This window comes from Littorina saxatilis, linkage group LG10 (genome assembly GCF_037325665.1).
Source record: "Littorina saxatilis isolate snail1 linkage group LG10, US_GU_Lsax_2.0, whole genome shotgun sequence".
Taxonomy (NCBI): domain Eukaryota; kingdom Metazoa; phylum Mollusca; class Gastropoda; order Littorinimorpha; family Littorinidae; genus Littorina; species Littorina saxatilis.
In genome coordinates, this window is record NC_090254.1 from 3,877,339 (window position 1) to 3,902,374 (window position 25,036).

Here is a 25,036-nt window from a genome sequence, read left to right on the forward strand (position 1 = left end):
AAAAAAAAACTCTGCACAGGTTACAGACAGAATCTTGATTGTTCGTATATATATGTTCTAATGGAGGGGTGGTCTTATCCCATGTAAAAGTCCGAGCAGAAAGAGTGAGCAGAACTGTTTTCACGGGTAGGAGTGTGCCTATAAAGTCTTGGAACTGTCACAGGGTATGTCACAGGGTATGTCACAGGGTATGTCAGGTTACGGACAGCAGGTGTTTTATCACAGGGTATGTCAGGTTACGGACAGCAGGTGTTTTATCACTGGGTATGTCAGGTTACGGACAGCAGGTGTTTTATCACAGGGTATGTCAGGTTACGGACAGCAGGTGTTTTATCACAGGGTATGTCAGGATACGGACAGCAGGTGTTTTATCACAGGGTATGTCAGGTTACGGACAGCAGGTGTTTTATCACAGTGTATGTCAGGTTACGGACAGCAGGTGTTTTATCACAGGGTATGTCAGGTTACGGACAGCAGGTGTTTTATCACAGGGTATGTCAGGTTACGGACAGCAGGTGTTTTATCACAGGGTATGTCAGGTTACGGACAGCAGGTGTTTTATCACAGGGTATGTCAGGTTACGGACAGCAGGTGTTTTATCACAGGGTATGTCAGGTTACGGACAGCAGGTGTTTTATCACAGGGTATGTCAGGTTACGGACAGCAGGTGTTTTATCACAGGGTATGTCAGGTTACGGACAGCAGGTGTTTTATCACAGGGTATGTCAGGATACGGACAGCAGGTGTTTTATCACAGGGTATGTCAGGTTACGGACAGCAGGTGTTTTACAGAGACAAACGACAATGGGACGTCTGACCGATATCCTGATGACGTACACATCAATGGTTTGGGTTGGTGAGATAGTGACAGCTCCGGAAGAGAATGTAGTGGGGAGGAGGGGACGGGGGGGGGGGGGGGAGGCACATATGTATCAAGCTCAAGGTCTCCAATGCTGCGGTTCAGAATCTGGGGCATCTGTTGGGAGATGTATCGGTGCCGTTACAAGATATTAAAAGCAATTATTTAAAAAAAAAAACCCATTGTTTTGCAAAATCGTCTGTTTCGTGATCCGTCATATTAAACTCAAAAGACAACTTTATTTCTGGTATTTTTTTTCATTTCTGCTCTCAAAATGGGGAATCAGTCGACCCTGTCTGCAACGACAACCCTAGGGACCGACCTAAAGTGGTCGCTATAGATAGGTGGTCGGAATGGTAAGGTGAATCATATAGGGGGAAAAAGTCGGGGATCCTTTGGGGTGGTCAACATTGGCAGGTAGTCGTAACCAAGAGGTGGTCGCCAGAGCACGATAGACTGTATTGGTAACATTACAATACACTGAACGTATAATGAATTAATTGTTGCCAAATCGTCTGTTTCGCGATGCCGCATGATTATTCAGAAGATGCCATCATTTCAAGTCTTCTTCTTCTTCTTCTTGTCGTTCGCTGTTAGATCGTCAGTTCGGACTGCAGGGCGAAACGTGCTGTCCTCTGTCATTTCAAGTGAAATGTTTCTTTTCTTCTTAATATCTGAAACACTACACTGTACCGTCATGATGACTCAATAGATATGTGGTGTTCGAGTTTTCCCCCTATATCTATATTTCATGCACAAACTCAGCCCCCCCCCTCCCCCCTCCACACCCTCCCTCCCCAATAAAGAACCGTTATTTTGTCTTATTAAACACTATAGTATCGTATTCACAAAACCCAAAGCATATCATCTAATGCTCGCAGAACAAACAGAAAACGACCTAAATCATTGTGAACGCTTTAATTACCTATCAGTCATGTCCAGTGACAGCTGGCTTCAGGCTAATGTTTGGACTTCTCGTGGCCAGTGGTCAAGAACTGACACCCTTTTTCAAGCCTGAGTAACTGATATTTGTGTAACATTACATTCACTTCCATGGCTCCCAAGGCCTTTCTTTCTGTAAATAATTATTCTCTCTCGCCATTCTTCATGTGGCAACTGCAGATGCTATTAATCATTTCGCCGGATCAGTAAAAACAACACAATCGTGACGTCATCCTACCGGGAATATGTTTTTCTTTCTATATCTCACGCCACGCCACCACTGCGACAAAATCAGACTAACCAGAAAAAGGGAGAAGAGAAATACACAAAAAAAGATCGAGTTTTGAGAGAGAACTTTGTCTCTGAAGCTCCCCAGGGGGGGGGTGTGGGGGAGGGGGGGGCTGAAAATCGTTTAGGAGGCGTTGCTATCTAAAAATCCTTTTCTCCGGCTACAGTTTCTGTGCACAGCGAAACAGTGTGCAGCTCTAAGGATGCAGGTCGCGATGTTGTCACCGATAAGTTACACTCTGCTTTCAGTATAATGACGAACGAGAGTACCTGCTATTCTGACTTGGTCGTGTGACAGACGTTTTCTTCCACACGAGATTACGTTGATTGTACGTCGCGTGGATAAAAACATCACAACAAGACAAACATCTCTATGTCGCGTGGATAAAACATCACAAAAAGACAACATCTCTATGTCGAGTGGATAAAAACATCACAAAATGACAAACGTCTCTATGTCGAGGGGATAAAACATCACAAAAAGTCAAACGTCTCTATGTCGAGTGGATAAAAACATCACAAAATGACAAACGTCTCTATGTCGAGTGGATAAAAACATCACAACAAGACAAACATCTCTATGTCGCGTGGATAAAAACATCACAAAAAGACAAACATCTCTATGTCGAGTGGATAAAACATCACAACAAGACAAACATCTCTATGTCGAGGGGATAAAACATCACAACAAGACAAACATCTCTATGTCGAGGGGATAAAACATCACAACAAGACAAACGTCTTTTTGTCGAGGGGATATAATATCAGATCAAGTACCTCGGCGTGTTTTGCCTCCGATAAAGAGGAGGGCAAGAAAAGTGTGGGATAACAAACAATTTTGCGTCACATTTTTATCTCGTTTTTCCAGAGTGGTAGAATATTTATCTCCTTTTTTTTTTTGGCGTTTTTTTTTTATGCGGAAAGGTTCAAACGTTTCAGGATGGAAATTCGACGCTTCTGTTTACTTCTCGCGTTTGTGTATCGTAGGGCCATGTTCTCCTTCTCCTGAGAGCGGTTTACACTAGGTAGGTGTAAGCTTGAATGTTGCTGGATTCTCTGTTTAAACGCTGATTTCTATATAGTCTGGGAAGCCTGAGCAAAACATGTTAATTGAATTACGGTGTATCGTAGGGTGTTATAAGTAGTAGCTTCAAATCGGTGGGCGGTGAATGCTCATTTTCTTTATCTGTCAGTATTATATTAGCCTATCTCTATTTCTTTCTTTCCCGCTCTATCTCTGTTTCTGTCTTCATTCGTGTCTCTCTCTCTCTCTCTCTCTCTCTCTCTCTCTCTCTCTCTCTCTCTCTCTCTCTCTCTCTCTCTCTCTATCTCTCTCTCTCTCTCTATCTCTGTCTCTCTCTCTCCTCTCTCTCTCCTCTCTCTCTCTCTGTCTCTCTCTCTCTCTCTCTCTCTCTCTCTCTCTCTCTCTCTCCTCTCTCTCTCTCTCTCTCTCTCTCTCTCTCTCTCTCTCTCTCTCTCTCTCTCTCTCTCTCTCTCTCTCTCTCTCTCTCTCTCTCTCTCTCTCTCTCTCTCTCTCTCTCTCTCTCTCTCTCTCTCTCTCTCTCTCTCTCTCTCTCTCTCTCTCTCTCTCTCTCTCTCTCTCTCTCTCTCTCTCTCTCTCTCTCTCTCTCTCTCTCTCCTCACTAGTCAGCTGCCAGATGTATTCTATCAGTGATTATTTTATCAAGAAGGTTTCAGATATTCGTTCTGAACTTGATCATTCTGCTTCCTCCAGTCATGTTGATGTTCCCACTGATTGTTCTTTTTCATCATTTCTGCCAATCAGTGAAAAAGACCTTAGATCCATTATTCTGAAGTCCAAACCAACAACTTGTCCACTTGATGTCATACCCATACCACTGCTTTTTGAGAATCTTGATGTGTTGTTGCCAACTCTTACTCAAATTGTCAATGATAGCCTGTTATCTGGTGTTTTTCCATCATTGTTCAAAACTGCACTTGTCAAACCACTTCTCAAAAAACCTAGTCTTGATGTCAATATTTTGAAGAACTATCGTCCTGTATCAAATTTATCATTCTTGTCCAAAGTTTTTGAAAAGGTAGTTTTGAAGCAGCTGTTGTCATATTTGAACACCCATGATTTGATCTTGCACTCTCAGTCCGCTTATCGCCCTTCTCATCGTACTGAAACAGCCCTACTTAAAGTAATCAGTGACATTCTGTCTGCTCTGGATGGTGGTGATGTGTCAGTGCTTACCCTACTTAACCTTTCTGCAGCGTTCGACACGATTGACCATGTCACGCTTCTCCATAGACTTCAGACTCTGTACGGCATCTCCGGTCCACCGCTCGCATGGCTTGAGTCCTATGTCATTGGCAGGACTCAGGCTGTGCTTGTCGATGGCCAGATGTCTGTTCCAGCCCCACTTTCTTTCGGCGTTCCTCAAGGTTCAGTACTCGGTCCCATCCTTTTCATCATGTACACTAAGCCCCTCTCCACACTGATTCAAAACCATTCTGTTTTAAATCAGTCTTTTGCGGATGACACCCAGCTGTATAAACCCAGTCCGCCTGCAGAGACACATTCCACCATCCAGATCATTCAGACATGCATCACTGATGTTAAATCTTGGATGGTCGATAACAAACTTAAGCTGAATGCTGATAAGACTGAAGTCTTACTGTGCGAAAAGAAGAACACTACATTTCCCTCTCCCCAACCTGTTTCTGTTCAAATAGGCAACACCGACATTCTTTTCTCACCATCAGCTAGAAACCTTGGATTCACCCTTTCATCTGACATGACCCTTAACAAACATATATCTTTAGTCTGTAGAGCAGCTTATTTTGAGCTTCGTAAGATCAGCACCATTCGCCACACACTCTCCTCTCAAACAACTAACACTCTTGTCTGTGCCTTTGTTCTTTCTAAACTTGACTACTGCAACTCTCTTCTCTCTGGCTGTCCTCTGTACCTCCTGCATAAACTACAAAAAGTCCAAAACTCGGCAGCACGCCTCATTCTGAAAGCACGAAAACGAGATCACGCAACACCACTTCTTCACACACTGCACTGGTTACCTATTCAAGCCCGCATTTCGTCGCGATATAACCTTCGTGGTTGAAAACGACGTTAAACACCAAATAAAGAAAGAAAGAAAGCCCGCATTGACTACAAACTGTCCACCCTATGCTTTAACTTCTTTTCTGGCTCGTCTCCTGCTTACTTCTCTGAACTCCTCACCGTCTATTCTCCAGCAAGACAACTCCGTGCCTCTTCTGACTGTCGCATCCTCACCATTCCACACACCAAACCCAAAACATACGGACAACGCACTTTTACTTTCTGCGCAACCACACAATGGAATTCTCTCCCCTTTGACATCCGCCACTCTCAGTCACCCCAAACATTCAAACGAGCACTTAAAACGCACCTCTTCAAGAAATACAACCCCTGATTTTGTTTTCTCAGTCCATCAGTAGGCTACATGTAGTGTATTTGTTGTTTTAGTGATAATGTGATAATGTATATAAACATCTAGGGCTGTTTTCAGTATTGTTGATAACATGTTCTGTTTGATTAAGGGTATTCAGCTGGCATTTCCTTGTTTTCACTACCTATTTCATTCATATTTTTATTACTTAGTTAGTGGAAAAATCTTTTGTAATGTATGTTTGATGGTGTTTGCTTTTAATTAAGCGTTGCTGACTATGAATGTAGATGTAAATGCTTACAAGTATAACTGTGCTTTAATTTTAAATGTGTCAAGCGCAAAGAGCATAATTGTAAAGTTATGATGTTCCGCTTTTTAAATGCTCATTTATTATTATGATTATTAGTATTATATGTATATCTCTTTTCACACACACACACACACACACACACACACACACACACACACGCACGCACGCACAGACACACACAGACAGACACACACACACAGAACAAAAACACACACACAGACTAACAGCTAAGAGGATGGGCAAGACAAAAGGCTCTGCAATTGACGGGTCAGAATTTAATTCCAACTTCCTGTTTTACTGTCAGGGACACTTGCACTTTAAAGGGAATTGGAAATAAACACACACACACACACACACAAACACACCAACACACACAAACACACATACACACACACACACACACACACACACGCACACACACACACACACACACACACACACACACACACACACGCACGCACACACACACACACACACACACACACACACAGAACAAAAAACACACACACAGAACAAAAAACAAACGCACAGACTAACAGCTAAGAGGATGGGCAAGACAAAAGGCTCTGCAATTGACGGGTCAGAATTTAATTCCAACTTCCTGTTTATACTGTCAGGGACGCTTGCACTTTAAAGGGAATTGGAAATAAACACACACACACACACAAACACACATACACACACACACACACACACACACAAACACACACACAAACACACACATACACACACACGCACACACACGCACACACACACACACACACAAACACACACACACTGAATTATTTACAATCATCGCGCTCATTGATCCCTATTGTTTGCAAAGAACAATACGTCAGTGGATACAGAGGCCATGGAACGGACAGTTCCGCTCTATCAATTGGCTAATGTCCTGCACTAAACCGACAGTCAGTGACACACGACAGGCTGAGCCACATCGCTGAGATGACAGAGAGATAGAGAGAGTGGGAGAGAGAGAGAATTGAATTGAATTGAATTGAACTTTATTTTACAAGGATTAAGATTTAAGGCTATGCCTTTTCTTACAATCTGTCCTTGGGACGCACAAACACACAATGATAAAATACAAAAATCAAAGGTTGGATATTTTTTTTTAATGTGATGATGATGGTGATGATGATTATGACGAAGATGATGATGATGATGACGAAAAGAGAGAGAGAGAGAGAGAGAGAGAGAGAGAGAGAGAGAGAGAGAGAGAGAGAGTCAGACAGACAGACAGACAGAAATACAGCTAGCCAGAAACAGAAACAGCCAAACAGCCTGGGACAAAGAGCGCGCACACCATAATATACACAGACTGCGGTAAAGAAATGATAACTGAAGCGACAAGGTAGCAGGTAGGTCAATGAATACCTCGACATAAAAACTCTACGTAAACAACGTACTCGGTTAGCTCCGCTACCTTGAAACGGTAATGTCTATTGACAAAAAGAGGTACATATCAATACAATAGCGTCTTCGTCGACAGCGCGGAACCCAGAAAGATTACATAATCAATATCCCTGAAGGTAAGGAGAAGGAACAAAACATATTAAACAAACACCTCATTCTGTTAATGATTTCACCAGAACAAGGAACCGAGGGGGGGAAATCGAAATTTGAGGGGCCCGGGTAGCTCAGGTGGTAGAGCACTGGACTTGTGATCGAAAGGTCGCTGGTTCGAATCCGGGCCGGGACGGACACGGGTCAACTTTATGTGCAGACCCAGAGACGGTATCCATCCCCCACCCCCGTGTCACCACAGTGGCACGTAAAAGACCTCGCTCATTCTGCCATAAGTGTAGATGGCTGATACCACCTAAACACACATACACCTGTGTATCTCATCTAAAGTCGGGTTAAAAGTCGGGTTAAAACCCGGGAACATGCCCAAAATGGCTTTGCCGTGAGGGCGTAACACTTGAATTTCTCTCAACATGTTGATCACTTGTGTCTTAACTAGACTATGTCGTGGTGTATTCTGTCGACAGAGTCACAATTTCTACTTTGTTCCAGTGTTAAGGACATCATTAGGATACTTTCGAATCTCCGAAAAACGGCTTCGTCTACAATGCATTCATCCCCTAGATATAACACTTAAGTATTATTATATATATACACGTTTAATCTACGCACGTGAGAGAGACCACCCATGAAATAACAATATCGTTTAATTCACACGTTAGTATATATGTGACCCTCCACCACGGAATGAGTCGCATGTCACCTTTGCATGATTTTCATATTTTTACATTTTCCTTAAGAGTTTTTTATGCTCTATCCAGTGGTGAAAACCGTTTTAGAAAACTGTTTGAGTTATAAGCCTGTGACTAAGGTGACCCTCACACTGTTACCAGGCACTCCCCGGACTTATATTAAGCCTAGCGCAGAACCGCGCGAGGTGACATGCGACTCATTTCGTGGTGGAGGGTCACATATTATGTATACGAGGTCGTGTCAAACTAGTCAAACCTGATTTTCCACTGCTCATGATACCACAGTCACCGAGACACACGTCATTCTAGGAACTCTTTTGCGCTTCCTGTTTCCCCTGGAAGAATTTGTAGAACTAAAACGTCACGCTATACTTTCTAGAGTGACGATTCTTTGCTTTGTATTAAATCAAGCACGGCTTGTTGTGAATCATCACCAGAGCGTAGAGTGTTCAGTTTGTGTATGGCATACAAGTTTCTACTTCCAGAAGAAGGTTTTGTTTGAATGTATTCGGTAGCTTACTGCTTACAGAGCGATGACATAGAAAATACTACATGGCTTGCTGTGTCATGCCAGATTTACACGAGTTTCTTTTTAAATATTGAACTGCGAGCGAAAGCGAGCTTTTCAATATTTGAAAAAGCAACGAGTTCGACACAGCAAGCCATGTAGACTAGTATTCTGTTTATCCTACATACTGTACCTACGTGTATTTTACTCATAACGTCCCGCAGTCAAGGCGTCCAAATTGAGCGTAAACAGCCGACAACAAAAACACACCAAAGGGGTGAAATTAATCAGATGTCAAAAAACATGAAAGAAGAATAACGACGAAGAATTGAAGTGAGATTTATTCAAGCAGTAAAAGGCACACAAACGAAATCACAAAACCACACAGCTTTTGTGAAATGTCTTAATTAAAACGAAAAGTTTTCTGAACACAGCTACTGCGCAACGCTGTCACAGTACAGGATGTGTGGCCTTCGATAAAAAGGGGAGAGGGAAAAGAAAAAAGTCGCTTTCTAAAGCCAACGCAAATAAGTAGTCCCCATTACAACAAAAAAATTAAAAGGGCGAAGAAAACTAAACACTCCTCTCACAAGTAAGGTATCATCTTCGCAGCTTCACTTTACTCTGTCCCGCGTTCTCTAAAACGCCACTCCTTTTCCTTTCCAAGCCCAAATCCCGATTCTAATCCAATCACGTGCCAATTTCATCGCCGGCGGTTTGGCCGCGTTTTCACACCTTGCTAGACTTCCCGATTCTCCCCGTACCCTCATCCCTGATTGAATAATTCATTCGTTGCTCGCAAGGGCGGAAAACAGAAGCCCTTTCCCGAGAACAAAACTTTGGCCATGTTTTTAAAACAGTACTGAAAAAATAGAAACAAAAGAGGTTGAACATCCAATCAATACGGGTGAGGACATTCAGTGCGGGGCTTTTCTTCGCAATAGTTGTATAGTTTCAAACGTTGTAATGCGTGATTGTGTTCTGCGGTTTGGTTTTGTAGTGGGTTTTTTTTTTAAACTGTGGGTTCTCTCTTTATAACGATGCTACTTATCTTTTAAATCTCATTGGAAATCAATTAAGATTTTTCTCTGGTCTTTTCTCTCTTGTATTCTTTGTGGGGTTTTTTTCTCCTGGTTTGCTTCTTGTGTGAGTATTTGATCGCATCTGATTGGCTATCGAGTTTCTCTGTCTCTTTAACTGTCTTTCCTTTTCTCTCTCCGTCTCTCGGCCTGTATCGCCCAACCATCGCCCCCCCCCCCCCCCCCCACCCCTTTCTCGCTTTCTCCCTGTGCATATTTTCTCTCTCCCTTCTCCCTCTCTCTCTCTCTCTCTCTCTCTCTCTCTCTCTCTCTCTCTCTCTCTCTCTCTCTCTCTCTCTCTCTCTCTCTCTCTCTCTCTCTCTCTCCCTCTCCCCCTATCTCTCTCTTTCTCTCTCTCTCCCTCTCTCTCTCCCTCTCCCTCTCTCTCTCTCTCTCTCCCTCTCCCTCTCCCTCTCTCTCCCTCTCTCTCTCCCTCTCTCTCTCTGCATATTTTGAGTTCAACAGTTCCGGCTGACACAAGCATCAGACACTGTGACATCACGGGAAAGGACACAACGCCTGCCACTTCAGCTTTAAGAAGAACACCTTTATTCTCTCATTTGTTCGCAGCATATTCTCACATTTACATCAGCATTTTTATGATGACTGCATTATTGAGGGCATTCAAATGATTCATGATAAATTCTCTCCAACATTCGCAGCAACTTCGTGTCAGGGTGGAATCCGGTGCGCCTGAATGATTTATTTATTCGCATTTTTACGACGACGCATAACGCTTGACTTGCATATTCCTTCCATCTCGCCGATTTCCGCAGAATCGGCAGCCAAGCTGGCTTTCATTTCATGAAAAGCGCATTGAACAAAGGTCACAGCAAGACCACAAAGGAAACAAGTCGCGTAAGGCGAAATTACTACATTTAGTCAAGCTGTGGAACTCACAGAATGAAACTAAACGCACTGCATTTTTTTCACATTGACCGTAGTCCGCCGCTAGTGCAAAAGGCAGTGAAAGTGACCAGCCTGTACAGCGCGGTAGCGGTTGCGCTGTGCTGCATAGCACGCTTTACTGTACCTCTCTTCGTTTTAACTTTCTGAGCGTGTTTTTAATCCAAACATATCATATCTATATGTTTTTTGGAATCAGGAACCGACAAGGAATAAGATGTTTTTAAACGATTTCGGAAATTTAATTTTAATCATAATTTTTATATTTTTAATTTTCAGAGCTTGTTTTTAATCCGAATATAACATATTTATATGTTTTTGGAATCAGAACATGATGAAGAATAAAATAAAAGTAATTTTGGATCGTTTTATAAAAAAATAATTTTAATTACAATTTTCAGATTTTTAATGACCAAAGTCATTAATTATTTTGTAAGCCTCCATGCTGAAATGCAATACCGAAGTCCGGCCTTCGTCGAAGATTGCTAGGCCAAAATGTTAATCAATTTGATTGAAAAATGAAGGTGTGACAGTGCCGCCTCAACTTTTACAAAAAGCCGGATATGACGTCATAAAAGACATTTATCGAAAAATTGAAAAAAACGTCTGGGGACCCAGGAACTCTCATGTAAAATTTCCTAAAGATCGGAATAGTAGTTTAGTCTAAATCGCTCTACACACACACACGCACGCACACACACACACACGCACACACATACACACACACACACTCACACACACACACACACACACACACACACACACACACACACACACACACACATACACAACGACCCTCGTCTCGATTCCCCCTCTATGTCAAAACATTTAGTCAAAACTTGACCAAATGTAAAAACAGATAAAGAACCAAGATAAACTATAATATAACAATCAGGTCCTACACCGCTTTGATCAATGTTTCTCTACTGGGTTGTTTCTGTTTTCGTCAAACGTTTGGTTGGTATGTGAAAATTAGTCGTGCTGCTAACTCAAACTGCGACTGAACGTAATGAAAACGTTCTGTTTTCGATAGAATAGGGATTGTAAAACTTGAAACTGAGGAATAAAAGAAGCGTATCCACGACTGATTAAATAGAAAAGAGAAACAGAGATGAGCTGCATGTCCATTTAATGAAAGGATATGTTTCTAATCATCAGAACACGACGGGATAGCATTCTACATGACACAGGGAATTGCCGACAGCGTTATCTATATTATATATATATACGACTAGTGTCTGTCTGTCTGTCTGTCTGTCTGTCTGTTCGCGATGCACGGCCAAAGTTCTCGGTGGATCTTTTTCAAATTTGGACACCGTATTCAGCTACACCCCGGACACAACCTCATCGATGAGATATTTCAACACGTGCTCTCAGCGCGCAGCGCTGTGCGCGCTGAACCTTTTGTTTTTTTGTTTGTTTGTTTGTTTGTCGGGATCCACTACCAGTAACTCTTCCTTATCTTCTCCAGTGTTTTCAGCCGCGATTATCTCCCTTCCTCCGTGTGGCGTCAATCCATATTCCCGTTACTACGTTACTATTTTTAGAAGGTCACTGCACGTTACTATTTTTAGAAGGTCTCCAGTGTTTTGCGCGTTTATCTCCTTTCCTTCGTGCGCCGGCCTGGTATTCGGCTCTACTTCTTCCTGGCGAAGCCGGTAACCGGCGAAGCGGGTAATCATCTAGTAATCTATATATATATATATACGAATTGTGTCTGTGTGTGTGTGTGTGTGTCTGTGTGTTCGCGATGCGCGGCCAAGGTTCTCGATGGATCTGTTTCAAATTTGGTGGCCATATTCAAGTACACCCGGGACACAACCTGGTCGATGAGATATTTCAACACGTGCTCTCAGTGCGCAGCGCTGAACCGATTTTGGTTTTTCTCTGGATCCATTCCCAGTAACTCTTCCTTATCTTCTCCAGTGTTTTCAGCGTTTATCTCCCTTCCTTCGTGTGGCGTCAATCCATATTCCCGTTTCTATTTTTAGAAGGTCACTGTCGACAACGCTCAATCCATATTCCCGTTATACTATTTTTAGAAGGTCACTGTCCCGGCAAAGCCGGGTATTACTCTTCTCCAGTGTTTTGCGCGTTTATCTCCCTTCCTTCGTGCGGTGCGCCGGCAAAGCCGGCGTACACCCGGCAAAGCCGGGTCCCCGGCGCAGCCGGGTATTCGGCTCAACTTCTTCCCGGCGAAGCCGTACCCGGCGAAGCGGGTATTCATCTAGTATATATATATATCTATATATATCTATATATATATGTTGTTCGCTCCATGTCTCTTAGAGAGAGAAAGAGACAGACAGACAGACAGACATACAGACAGACAGACAGACAGACAGACAGACAGACAGACAGACAGAGAGAAAGAATGCGTGTGTGTGATAGAGAGAGAGACAAACAGACATTGAGACAGACAGACATTGAGACAAACTGACAGACAGACAGACAGACAGACAGAACAAAACATAATCCCATACCTCTGTGTATGTTTTGAGCAGCGACGACGACGACCAGCACAACGGCCACCGTGGCCAGCAGGACACACAGCGCCGCCAGCAGCAACTCCAGTCTCGTCCATCTTGACCGACTGACCGGACCAGCACCACTGTAACAAACAAACATACATCAATCAATCAATCCATCAAGCAATCAATCCATCAATCAATCCATCCATCAATACATCAAGCAATCAATCAATCAATCTATCAATCAATCAATCAAGCAAGCAAGCAATCCATCAATCAACCAATCAATCAATCAATCCATAAAGCAAGCAAGCAAGCAATCCATCAATCAATCAATCAATCTATCAAGCAATCCATCAATCAAGCAAGTAAGTATTCAAGCAATCAAGCCAGCAGAAAAAAACAATGTTCTACCAGACCGGCTGACAAGATACGCACAACCGAAAGACTATAGAAATAAATGACAAATGTTGGATTTATTAATAAACGAATGAGACAATGAATGAAAGGAATCAATGAATTTGTGAATAAATGAATGAGTATATGATTGACTGAATGAACGAATGACTGAATGAATGAAAGAATAAAATTAATAAGTAGAACTCTGAAAACGGAAGATTGACAATTGTTGATGTTCCAGAACAAAGTCATACAGGAAAACAACGATTTTTGTTTTAAATTTTAAGTGTATATTAATTTTATCAGCAGTTCCATACTTCTAAAACTAGTGCAGGGAATGTTTCTGATACATGTACTATGTATTTTATTTACGGGTCAGCTTCATACATTGCAAGCAAGAACGATTTTTGTGTTTACAAATCTTTGATAAAACTGTGTATGCTTCTGTCTAGGGGCAATAAGCACCGAATTGCACATGGTAGGCTTTATGGATGAACAAAGCCACCCCCACCCCTTTCCCGTGTAAGGGTTCATTTGCACATGGTAGGGTTTGTGGATGAACAAAGCCATCCCCACCCCTTTCCCGTGTAAGGGTTCATTTGCACATGGTAGGGTTTATGGATGGACAAAGCCATCCCCACCCCTTTCCCGTGTAAGGGTTCATTTGCACATGGTAGGGTTTATGGATGGACAAAGCCATCTCCACCCCTTTCCCGTGTAAGGGTTCATTTGCACATGGTAGGGTTTATGGATGAACAAAGCCACCCCCACCCTTTCCCGTGTAAGGGTTCATTTGCACATGGTATGGTTTATGGATGAACAAAGCCACCCCCACCCCTTTCCCGTGTAAGGGTTCATTTGCACATGGTAGGGTTTATGGATGAACAAAGCCACCCCCACCCCTTTCCCGTGTAAGGGTTCATTTGCACATGGTAGGGTTTATGGATGAACAAAGCCACCCCTTTCCCGTGTAAGGGTTCATTTGCACATGGTAGGGTTTATGGATGAACAAAGCCATCCCCACCCTTTCCCGTGTAAGGGTTCATTTGCACATGGTAGGGTTTATGGATTAACAAAGCCATCCCCACCCCTTTCCCGTGTAAGGGTTCATTTGCACATGGTAGGCTTTATGGATGAACAAAGCCACCCCCACCCCTTTCCCGTGTAAGGGTTCATTAGCACAAGCACGTGCACAGACCTGTCCAACTTTGACATGGAGTGACATATCTGCAGCATCCTTCCACTTGGACGTTTACCAACAATCAACAGTGTGTTTGTCTCCAGTTCTTCTTCTTCTTCTTCTTCTTCTTCTTCTTCTTCTTCTTCTTCTTCTTCTTCTTCTTCTTCTTCTTCTTCTTCTTCTTCTTCTTCTTCTTCTGTGTTCATGGGCTGAAACTCCTACGTTCACTCATGTTTCTGCACTAGTGGATTTGTACGTGCATGACCGTTTTTACCCCGCCATTCATGCAGCCATACGCCGATTCCGGGGGAGGCATGCTGGTTTTTTTCGTGTTTCCATAACCAACCGAACGCTGCCATGACCGCGAACTGAGACCATTATTGTTCATATTCACTGAGACGAGGCATGTAACCTCTTTATTCCTCCTTTCTTCTGGTTTTACAAGCAAACGGGTGTTTTTGTGCTAAAGTCTGATCGAATCCTATTTACTCAGTCTACCTGCGCAGGCGATCGATTAGTGCGCGGTTGTGTAGTTCCGTGAAAATCATTCAATTTTGTTATAACACTTCATGTCAGTTTCCTTGTTTTGGACAAAAAATCAAGTAGGCATACACAGCCTGATATGTTGGCACTCTGCTGTGGCAGTAATAACAGCTATTGTGTTGTCAGCGTAGCAATAGGGCCCGATATTTAGACGAGACAAGTATAATGCCGACGAGTCGAAGACGAGTCGCATTATACTTCTTTGAGTCTAAATATCGGACACTATTGCTACGATGAAAACACAATAGCGTTTATATAGCTATTCTGACATTAAATTCTGTTTTAAAATCATGTTTTTGTCAGCAACAAGTACCAGAATGGTCCATGTCGTTGATTGCAGACGACGGTTCTCTTTCCGCATGAAGCCACGGAAATAACCGAACATTGAAAACCCCACGGACAGGTATTACGGAGAAAACTCGAGATAACCGGATGTTTAGCATTGCGTCAATATGCTAGGAATCATATGACGTCATGACGTATCATGCTTGTATGTTCGAAAGTCTGACTTCTGTTGGGAATTCGCGTGGTGAAGACTGCGGTAAATATGTAGATGATAAGAGAACAAGGATTGTCTCAGAAGAAACGACTAAATGTTTCAGACCGGTAACTCAATTCAACATTGCACTATACAATGGACGTTCTATGTGACAGGAGAGTTTGCTGATTTTGTGTTAAAGTAAAACATTGGAGAGATCGTCTGCTAGAATCAGAGATAGGTCGCTTCAGATTGCAGCTTCTGGAAATTTGCAAGGTTTGTTGCCTGTTAAAGAACTGGATTTTAAACGTAATGTATGTCATATACAGTAAGCAACAACAAAAACACACACAAAGCAAATTGCATCGTCTGTCGACTAGTCACATAAACAAACCTGGCGAGGTATGCGTGTACTTTATACACGTGGAAGAAACCGGAACCATGCGTCTTTGTTATTGCCGATATGCTTTTGGATATCGGCAAAAATGGCCAACTTTCGTAGCGTTATGCTTTGATGATCGGAAAAGGGATGTGTGAGACCATCCAATCACAACCCCCGAATTCCCCCACGTGTCCATCAGAATAGCTATATTACCCAATTTTTGCTATTTCATATGTTACGTGGATTTCCATTGGTCAATTGGGCAAAATTGAGCTCAGTGCAAAAGTGATATCGACGACATTTCCGTAATTGGGTAATATTGAGACCGGAGGTCGAGATTTTGATATCACTGTCCAAACAGACCAATAGCAGAAGATATCATCACACAGTCAGTCAATGTTAGATATATTGCTAATTCTCTGGACATTTTGTATTTACTGTAAAGAAATTACAAAAGTATTTGTCTCAGTTTTGGCTTTTCCATATCCCTCTCTCTGATTATTATTTATTTTTGTTCATGCTTTTCTTGTACTTTTCAGTATTTCAAAATGTCTTTTCTCTCAAAAATTCTTTAGTCACTTGCTCAACTAAATTCTGGGATAATTACATTTTCATATATATTGTTTTGTTTTTAAATTTAGGTGTTTTTGTTTTTGAAGTGGGGAAGCAATAAAGAGTTCGTCGATATCAAAACTGATATCGACAGAAATGTCGTCGATATCCCTTTTGCACTGAGCTCAATTTTGTCCAATTGACCAATGGAAATCCACGTAACATATGAAATAGCAATATAGGCAGATAGTGTGTGTTCAGTTCATGTTTTGATATCGCTAAGGAAATTTTGTTTCGTCAAATTTAGTAGCAGACAGAATCAAAAAACAAGAAAGGTAGGTTGGTGGAACGTTTGTTATTATTATTATTATTATTATGGTGAGCTTATATAGCGCGAACCACAATTAACTGTGCTCTCCGCGCTTTACATATTAATTTCTGCCGTGTGAAATGGAATTTTTTTACAGACAGACAAACAAACATTTTTTACACACAATATATAACGCATTCACATCGACCAGCAAACCTCAAGCCTGTTAGGCGAGCATTCACCTTTCGCGGCCTTTATTCCAAGTCACACGGGTATTTGATGGACATTTTTATCTATGCCTATACAATTTTGCCAGGAAAGACCCTTTTGTCAATCGTGGGATCTTTAACGTGCACACCCCAATATAGTGTACACGAAGGGACCTCGGTTTTTCGTCTCATCCGAAAGACTAGCACTTGAACCCACCATCTAGGTTAGGAAAGGGGGGAGAAAATAGCGGCCTGACCCAGGGTCGAACACGCAACCTCTCGATTCCGAGCGCAAGTGCGTTACCACTCGGCCAACCAGTCCCATTGACAAAGCAATACATTCACTACATTCACAAATATATCGACCTACCTTTCTTGATTTTTGATTCTGAATTTTGGAACGTTGGCAGTCTCTTTGTTTTTGGATTTAGTAGCAGATGAACTTTTGCACCCGTGCTCCAACGTTACATACTGTATGAAGTTCGGTGTTCTGGGGCAAAACAGTGTATAAAACCGCTTTATGTTCTTTAAATTGATGGGATGTGTGCATTTGGTTGCAATTGCGTGTTATCTGTTTATATAGCTATTCTGATGGACACGTGGGGGGATTCGGGGGCTGTGATTGGATGGTCTCACACATCCCTTTTCCGATCATCAAAGCATAACGCTACGAAAGTTGGCCATTTTTGCCGATATCCAAACGATATCGGCAATAACAAAGACGCATGGTTCCGGTTTCTTCCACGTGTATAAAGTACACGCATACCTCGCCAGGCTTGTGTCTGTGGCTAGTCGACAGACGATGCAATTTGCTTTGTGTGTGTTTTTGTTGTTGCTTACTGTACATGACATACATTACGTGTAAAATCCAGTTCTTTAACTGGCAGCAAACCTTGCAAATTTCCAGAAGCTGCAATCTGAAGCGACCTATCTCTGATTTTTGCAGACGATCTCTCCAATCACCAATGTTTAACACAAAATCAGCAAACTCTCCTGTCACATAGAACGTCCATTGTGTAGTGCAATGTTGAAATGAAGTTACCGGTCTGAAACATTTCGTCGTTTCTTCTGAGACAATCCTTGTTCTCTTATCATCTACAGATTTACCGCAGTCTTCACCACGCGAATTCCCAACAGAAGTCAGACTTTCGAACATACAATCTACGTAGGCAAGCATGATACGTCATAACGTCATATGATTCCTAAGATATTGACGTAATGCTAAGCATCCGGTTATCTTGAGTTTTCTCCGTAATACATGTCCGTGGGTTTTTCAATGTTCGGTTATTTCCGTGGCTTCATGCAGAAAGGGAACCGTCGTCTGCAATCAACGACATGGACCATTCTGGTCCTTGTTGCTGACAAAAACATGATTTTAACACAGAATTTAATGTCAGAATAGCTATATAAACGCTATTGTGTTTTCATCGTAGCAATAGGGTCCGATATTTAGACTCGAACAAGTATAATGCGACTCGTCTTCGACTCGTCGGCATTATACTTGTCTCGTCTAAATATCGGGCCCTATTGCTACGCTGAAAACACAATAGCTGTTTATAAAATGAAATATTGTCGAAAATTAACCGTTGGATTGCAGTCTTTTGTCGAAGCAATTCAGTTCAGAAATTTGTCGCTAGACAAAGTATGGGAGTTACTTGCTTTAGGAGTTTGCTTGCACTCATAAGAGATCTGAAGCGAGTATCTCTGCACCGATCGTTAGATTTGGGTTTAGAAAACAACCTAACTCATGGATTTTATATGGAGATTCATGTGTTCAAGCGGGGTCCTGATTTGGCCTATTATGGTCCGCTGGACCCGAAAAGCAACAGCAAACTAACTAAATGTGTTCAAGCCTGTAGTTGCTAGTTTAAATGCAGTATGTTTGTATTGTTTGATCCAGAGATGTATATTTCGTACATTAGAGCGTTCGGATCGTTTCAATCGCTAAAGTAGTTCCCACAAAGTCTAGCGCATCAACCTGTGAGCTATCGAGGATTCTGGCCTGTTGTTGGGTAAGTGATTTTGGTTGCTTGGTAAGTTACCGAAAAATAACTAGCCCTACAAGTTTACAGAGAGAAAGAAGCAGAGGGGGGAATAATACATGATCTTTCCCGTGCGCGCTTGGTCTTGTGCTTTCGTTTACACACGAAGGGGGATAAGGTCCGCACATAAATTGACCTGGGAGACCGGGGAAATCTCCACCCTTAACCCTTAACCAAATAATGTCAACGGTTGACATTGGTGACATTTACGAAATTAATTAATCCAAAAATGTCTCGTCCTGCGCTGAGACAATTAAACCAAAGCGTAGATTTGTATGTTGCTAAGGCCAAAAAATAAAATAGGTGTGGTTACGGTAACCCGACCTACCCTATTTTTAGGGGCCGATCCTATAACTTTTTATTACATTTGTCAAAAAAAAAAAAAAAAAAAAAAAAAAACGAGTGCAAAAAACGCAATGAAAGCGAAAGCGCCCGTGTCGCACACTTATTTCCCTGTCAAGTAGGTTTAATTTGTACACATTAGAAAAAAAAGTTTAAAAAAAAAATGATTGCCTACCTACCTACCCTATTTTTTTGGCTATGTTACCGTAACCACACCTTTTTTGGGGGGGCCTAAAGCCTCATATTAAGTGGGCGAAGTCGACTTCACCAAGTGTACTTCACGGAGCTCGCCGCACGAAGTTCGCCGCACGAAGCTCGCCGCACGAACTTTGGCAGTGAATTTTTGGTAGTAAGTCTTGATGAAGTGTTCGCGAAGTCAGCTTTGGGATCAATTAAGGATGTTCCTATTCTCTTCTTCTTCTTCATTCATGGGCTGAAACTCCCACGTTCACCCATGTTTTTTGCACGAGTGGGTTTTTTGCGTGTATGACCGTTTTTACCCCGCCATTCAGGCAGGCATACGCCGCTTTCGGGGGAAGGATGTCCCTATCACATCCATGCAAAACTAGAGAGATCATGCAAATCGCTTACTCTAGAACGACTGTGCCCTCCAAGGGAATATAGATACCAAAAAGCCATGATTAATTTCTCTCTCATATGCATGTCTCTTCTTTTTCTCTCAGCAAAGCTGTATTTCTAATAAATAGACACATATTTCAGTTTCATTTTTTATCATATAACCCCATTGCTGTCCTTAAGCGGCCAACAATATGAATGCCTGTAGGACATTTAATATATCCTGACGACGTTACCGAGACTGCATTGAAACCTATACGTCTTTCTCAGCGGTAAACTAAAACATGTGCTTTATGATTTCTTCTGTTGTATTATTGATTGCCGAGTCGTAAACCACTTGCTGAAATATATACCCCGCTGATGTCAACTCGTCTTTGACGAAGAGCATATTGTATCTATGTTTTTATTCACATCTTTGAGATTTCGTTTGCTTGGCGACCTTTTTGTTAATGCTTAATATCTTTTTGTCGGTTTCTTTTTTCTCTTGGTTTACAAGTTAATTATCTGATGAGTGTTGTCGTTGGTGGAAGTTCTTGTTGGAATTGGTAAATCAGGAAAAGCATTAAGCCTGTATTTGTGTAAATTTGTTTCATCTTCTCTGTCTATGTCTCTCTCTGCATCTTTCTTCCTCTGTCTGTATCTCTCTCTCTCTCTCTCTCTCTCTCTCTCTCTCTCTCTCTCTCTCTCTCTCTCTCTCTCTCTCTCTCTCTCTCTCTCTCTCTCTCTCTCTCTCTCTCTGTCTCTCTTTCTCTCTCTGTCTCTCTCTCTCTGTCTCTCTATCTCTCTCTCTGTCTCTCTCTGTCTCTGTCTCTCTCTTTCTCTCTCTCTCTCTCTGATGGCAAGCTGAAGAAGCACGACTGTGGACTATTTAGCTGAATGATTTATTGCCGACGTAATTCTGCAGCAGCATCCGGGAACTTTGCTCTCGTAACATCTGAGAACTTAACTATTTCTGCTATTTTATGACAGAACTCCTTTGTTAATACTTTGTAAGCCACACACTCTGCCCCTATCACATTCTCCTGAATACCCCCCCCCCCCTCCCCCCCTACAACTGAACTCTATTGTTGATTTTTGCTGAAACCAGAAAATTAAATCCAATTACGTTGGTGCTTGTTGGCAAATCTGCATGGACATACTGAAACGATTTGAAAAAGATGAACCTGCGATATGTAGGGATGAACTCTCCTTGGAAATAGGACATATAGGGTTGTGCCATACATATTGCATATCGGAAATTTAGAGAGGTAACTTGGCTTGCTCAAAAGAATAATCAATAAATAAATGTTCTTTGCCTCATGCTTACAAACACTTTGTTTTTTGTTCTGTTTCATTTGCTCCTTATAACTGGTTGTAGTCTGCAAAGAAGCGATGCGTAAAAGTATACAAGAAGGGGGTTTGTAAGGCATACGACTGACAAATACCTCCACATTTGCGTTAGACATAGGCTAATGGTGTTGAAAATGTGAAGATACAAATATTAAGATGTCGGTACTGGGGTGTTCAAGAAAGTCAATTCATCTGGTTTTCTGTGTGTCTGGTCACAGCTGTGTTATTGCACATGGTATAGAGCATAGCCACTTAGAAACAAATAGTCATTGTTTTGGAATCATTTCACCAGCACAGAAAAAAGTTGCTGTTTTTGTATTCATCAATCATGTAAACTTCCATCCAATGCATTCAAAAATCCAAACAGGTCACACAAACCCAAATAGGTCACACAAACCCAAATAGGTCCAAAAATCCAAACAGGTCACACAAACCCAAATAGGTCACACAAACCCAAATAGGTCACACAAACCCAAATCTAACTCGTCAGTCTATCCTGACCAACGGAAATTGAATGAGGCTGCCCAGGTCAAGAATACTCACAATGAAATAGTTGCTAGGTTTCTCCCAGACACTGTTTCTGTTCGTGATTGAGATTTCCTTGCTTGTTCTCTTCTCCAACGTTGGTTGTTTCTGCCCAGCTTTGTCCTTTGCTGACCCCTTCTCCAACGTTGGTTGTTTCTGCCCAGCTTTGTCCTTTGCTGACCCCTTCTCCAACGTTGGTTGTTTCTGCCCAGCTTTGTCCTTTGCTGACCCCGTCACAACTCATCAAGCTCAGTTACACACTTCTTCTGGTCACCTCACGTACTGTCACCTTGGGAATTTTAGTCACGCTCACATCTAAATTCGACTGACGTTATGTGCGATTTTCCAAATTATTTCACTTCGCAGTTTGTGACCCTCGAGTAAGCAATACCCATGGCACCCCTCTGTACATGAAATTAACCATAACCTCGTGTCTTAATCTATGCTTGTGATTAATTCTTGTGGTTTATTCTTGGGATTTATTTTTGCGATTTATCCTTGTAGTATATTCTTGTATTTCTGTATACTTTGTTCGCACATCCACAATAATTTGTAACACCAACGGGGCCCGGTTATGGACCGGGGAAAGAGTGCGATCTAGTGTGCAGAGTTAGACCTCAGCTGTCATAGACCACTGCCAGCAACAACAACAACAACAACAACAACAACAACAACAACAACAACAACAACAACAACAACAACAACAACAACAACAACAACAACAATAAAGGGACACAAAAAAGAGAGGCTACAAAAGGTATCCGCTTCAAACTTAAAGACGTAGAGAGCAACTGAATCTCCCGTATGATTGCGAACTTCACTGCGCACTTCACTGCGCACTTCTGCCCCCGTACTTCCCCTGGCGGCCGGGACAGACGTCTCTCGTAGTCTCGGCAAACAGTCACAAGCGCTCTCTTAACTCGGCCATGGATCGTTCGTCATCTCGCGCTGGGCCTCGTCAAATACGAGATGTTGACCCGCGACTCCACAAAGAGATGGATTCAATCATGAAAGCATCGAACACCATCTGGGCTCAATCGCGAAGGATTAGGGTCTGCCTATCAGGCCGAGTTGGAGTTTTCCCCTCTGGCTGGTAATCACGAGCTTTTCACGTGGATGCAAAGATTGAAGTCGTTGTTTGTATCTAGACGGGGAAAATTGCACAATTTGAGAGAGAGAGAGGGGGGGGGGGGGTTAGGGGTGAGTTGGAGATAAAGAGAGACAGACAGACGGACACAGACATACAGACAGATAGAGGGGGGGGGGGCGTTAGGGGTGAGTTGGAGATAAAGAGAGACAGACAGACGGACACACAGACATACAGACAGATAGGGGGGGGGGGGGCGTTAGGGGTGAGTTGGAGATAAAGAGGGACAGACAGACGGACAGACAGACATACAGACAGATAGAGGGGGGGGGCGTTTGGGGTGAGTTGGAGATAAAGAGAGACAGACAGACGGACACACAGACATACAGACAGATAGAGGGGGGGGCAGTAGCTGAAGAGACAGAGGAAGAGAGAGAGACAGACACACACACAGACAGAGAGAGAGAGACAGACAGAGAGAGAAAGAGAGAGAGAGAAGAGGGAGAGTGAGAGAGAGGAGAGAGAAAAAAGAGAGAGAAAGAGAGAGAGACAGAGATAGAGGAGAGAGAGAAGAGGGAGAGTGAGAGAGAGAGAGAGGAGAGAAAAAAGAGAGAGAGAGAGAGAGCACACAAAGAATAATAAACCTTTACTTGTCGTAGGCCATGTGTGTTTTTGTATTCATCAACGGTTTCCCATTCATTTCACGATAAGGAACTATAGACATGAAAATAACAAGAAAGAAAGTTGGAAAGACAAGAGGCGAAGCCTTCAAGGCTCACGTAAGAAATCGACAAACAGTAACACAAACTCAATCACTCCGTCACACATACACACACACAGTAAGCATAGGTGACACGGTGCAAGAGTGCGAGACAGACACTAGATATAGATCTGTCTGTCTGTAGCCTACTTACGGGGACACGACTGCCAGATGGCCAGATCGACACTGCGCTTTCGACACCGCTTCCTTGCGCAGACACTGGAAACACGCTGTGCAGATTAACATGTAAGAAATCTCCTTTGGCATCTTCTTTATCTATTTTTCTGGAGCTACGAAACCGAACAATGTGAAATCGTCTTCTCCGAATCGGCGAACTGCAGCTCGATGATAACTGTATCTAATTCTATACCACAATCCTTCACGCGATCTGACCTAACCTTGACCCCTGACCTGGTCTACATACCACACACACACACAAACCAGTCAGCTGTTTTTACCCCCCCCCCCCCCCAAAAAAAAAAAAAAAAAAAACCACCACCCGTTTTCTTTGGATACACACTTTAACTACATACGTGCCGACGAAATGTTGATCATTGCTTCAATACTTTAAAGCTGTTGCTTGAATAATAACCAGGTAAAATTAGTATTTCGGTGTTCAGTCAAATGTTAAAGTTTCTACCAGACATACATACATATATACGCACGCACGCACGCACGCACGCACAGACAGACAAAAGTTAGCATCGCATAGGCTACACTTACGTTAGCCAAAAACAACAACAACTACAACAACAACTGGGTAGCGCCGTATGTATGGCAGCTCGCTTTCCCCGGGGAGAAAGCAGCCCGAATTTCCATGAGGGTAACCTCACTGGACTGTAAATCTTATCCAATCCAATCCAATAACAACAACAAAACCAACAACAACAACAACAACAACAACAACAAAGGAACATGGTCCAACATACACAACCAGCGAATTGAACTTACCCTCCAAAAGTCACCTGCGTTCCGCTCTCTTCCGCAGTCATATATTTGGCTTTTCCGTTCATCTGCATCGTTAAAAGCTTGGCGAGGACTCGAACCCGGGCCCCAGAATGCACAGACACACACTCCTACCACTACTCCTTTGGCGTGAACACATCAAAGCTTGACACCTTGAAAGGGTTAAGGGAGATTTGGAATATCGTATTGTTGGACTGGCACACTGGCCGGCAGAAAGTGTCGTTTTACTGAACGAATTCCAAAGTTGTTGTGTGTGGTTTTTTCCTCCGAACGAAGATCACTGTGGTTCACTTTGGCTTCTTGTTTTGTAATAATCCAAACGGACACAGCGGGGAAACTGAAACAGTAGAAGAATGATTATGTTGTTGATCAAAGCAGT

General features: G+C 42.5%; 1 protein-coding gene across 1 annotated transcript in view; it reads right to left on the reverse strand.

The window, feature by feature from the left end:
- LOC138977981 (neprilysin-1-like) overlaps positions 1-25,036 on the reverse strand; it is a 138,315-nt gene that overhangs the window by 100,432 nt on the left and 12,847 nt on the right. The window contains exons 2-3 of the mRNA XM_070350591.1: positions 24,643-24,994; positions 12,990-13,117 (exon numbers count right to left, since the gene is read on the reverse strand). Coding sequence (XP_070206692.1) covers positions 12,990-13,117; positions 24,643-24,710 — 196 coding nt within the window. The 5' untranslated portion in view covers positions 24,711-24,994. The remainder of the gene's footprint in view (positions 1-12,989; positions 13,118-24,642; positions 24,995-25,036) is intronic.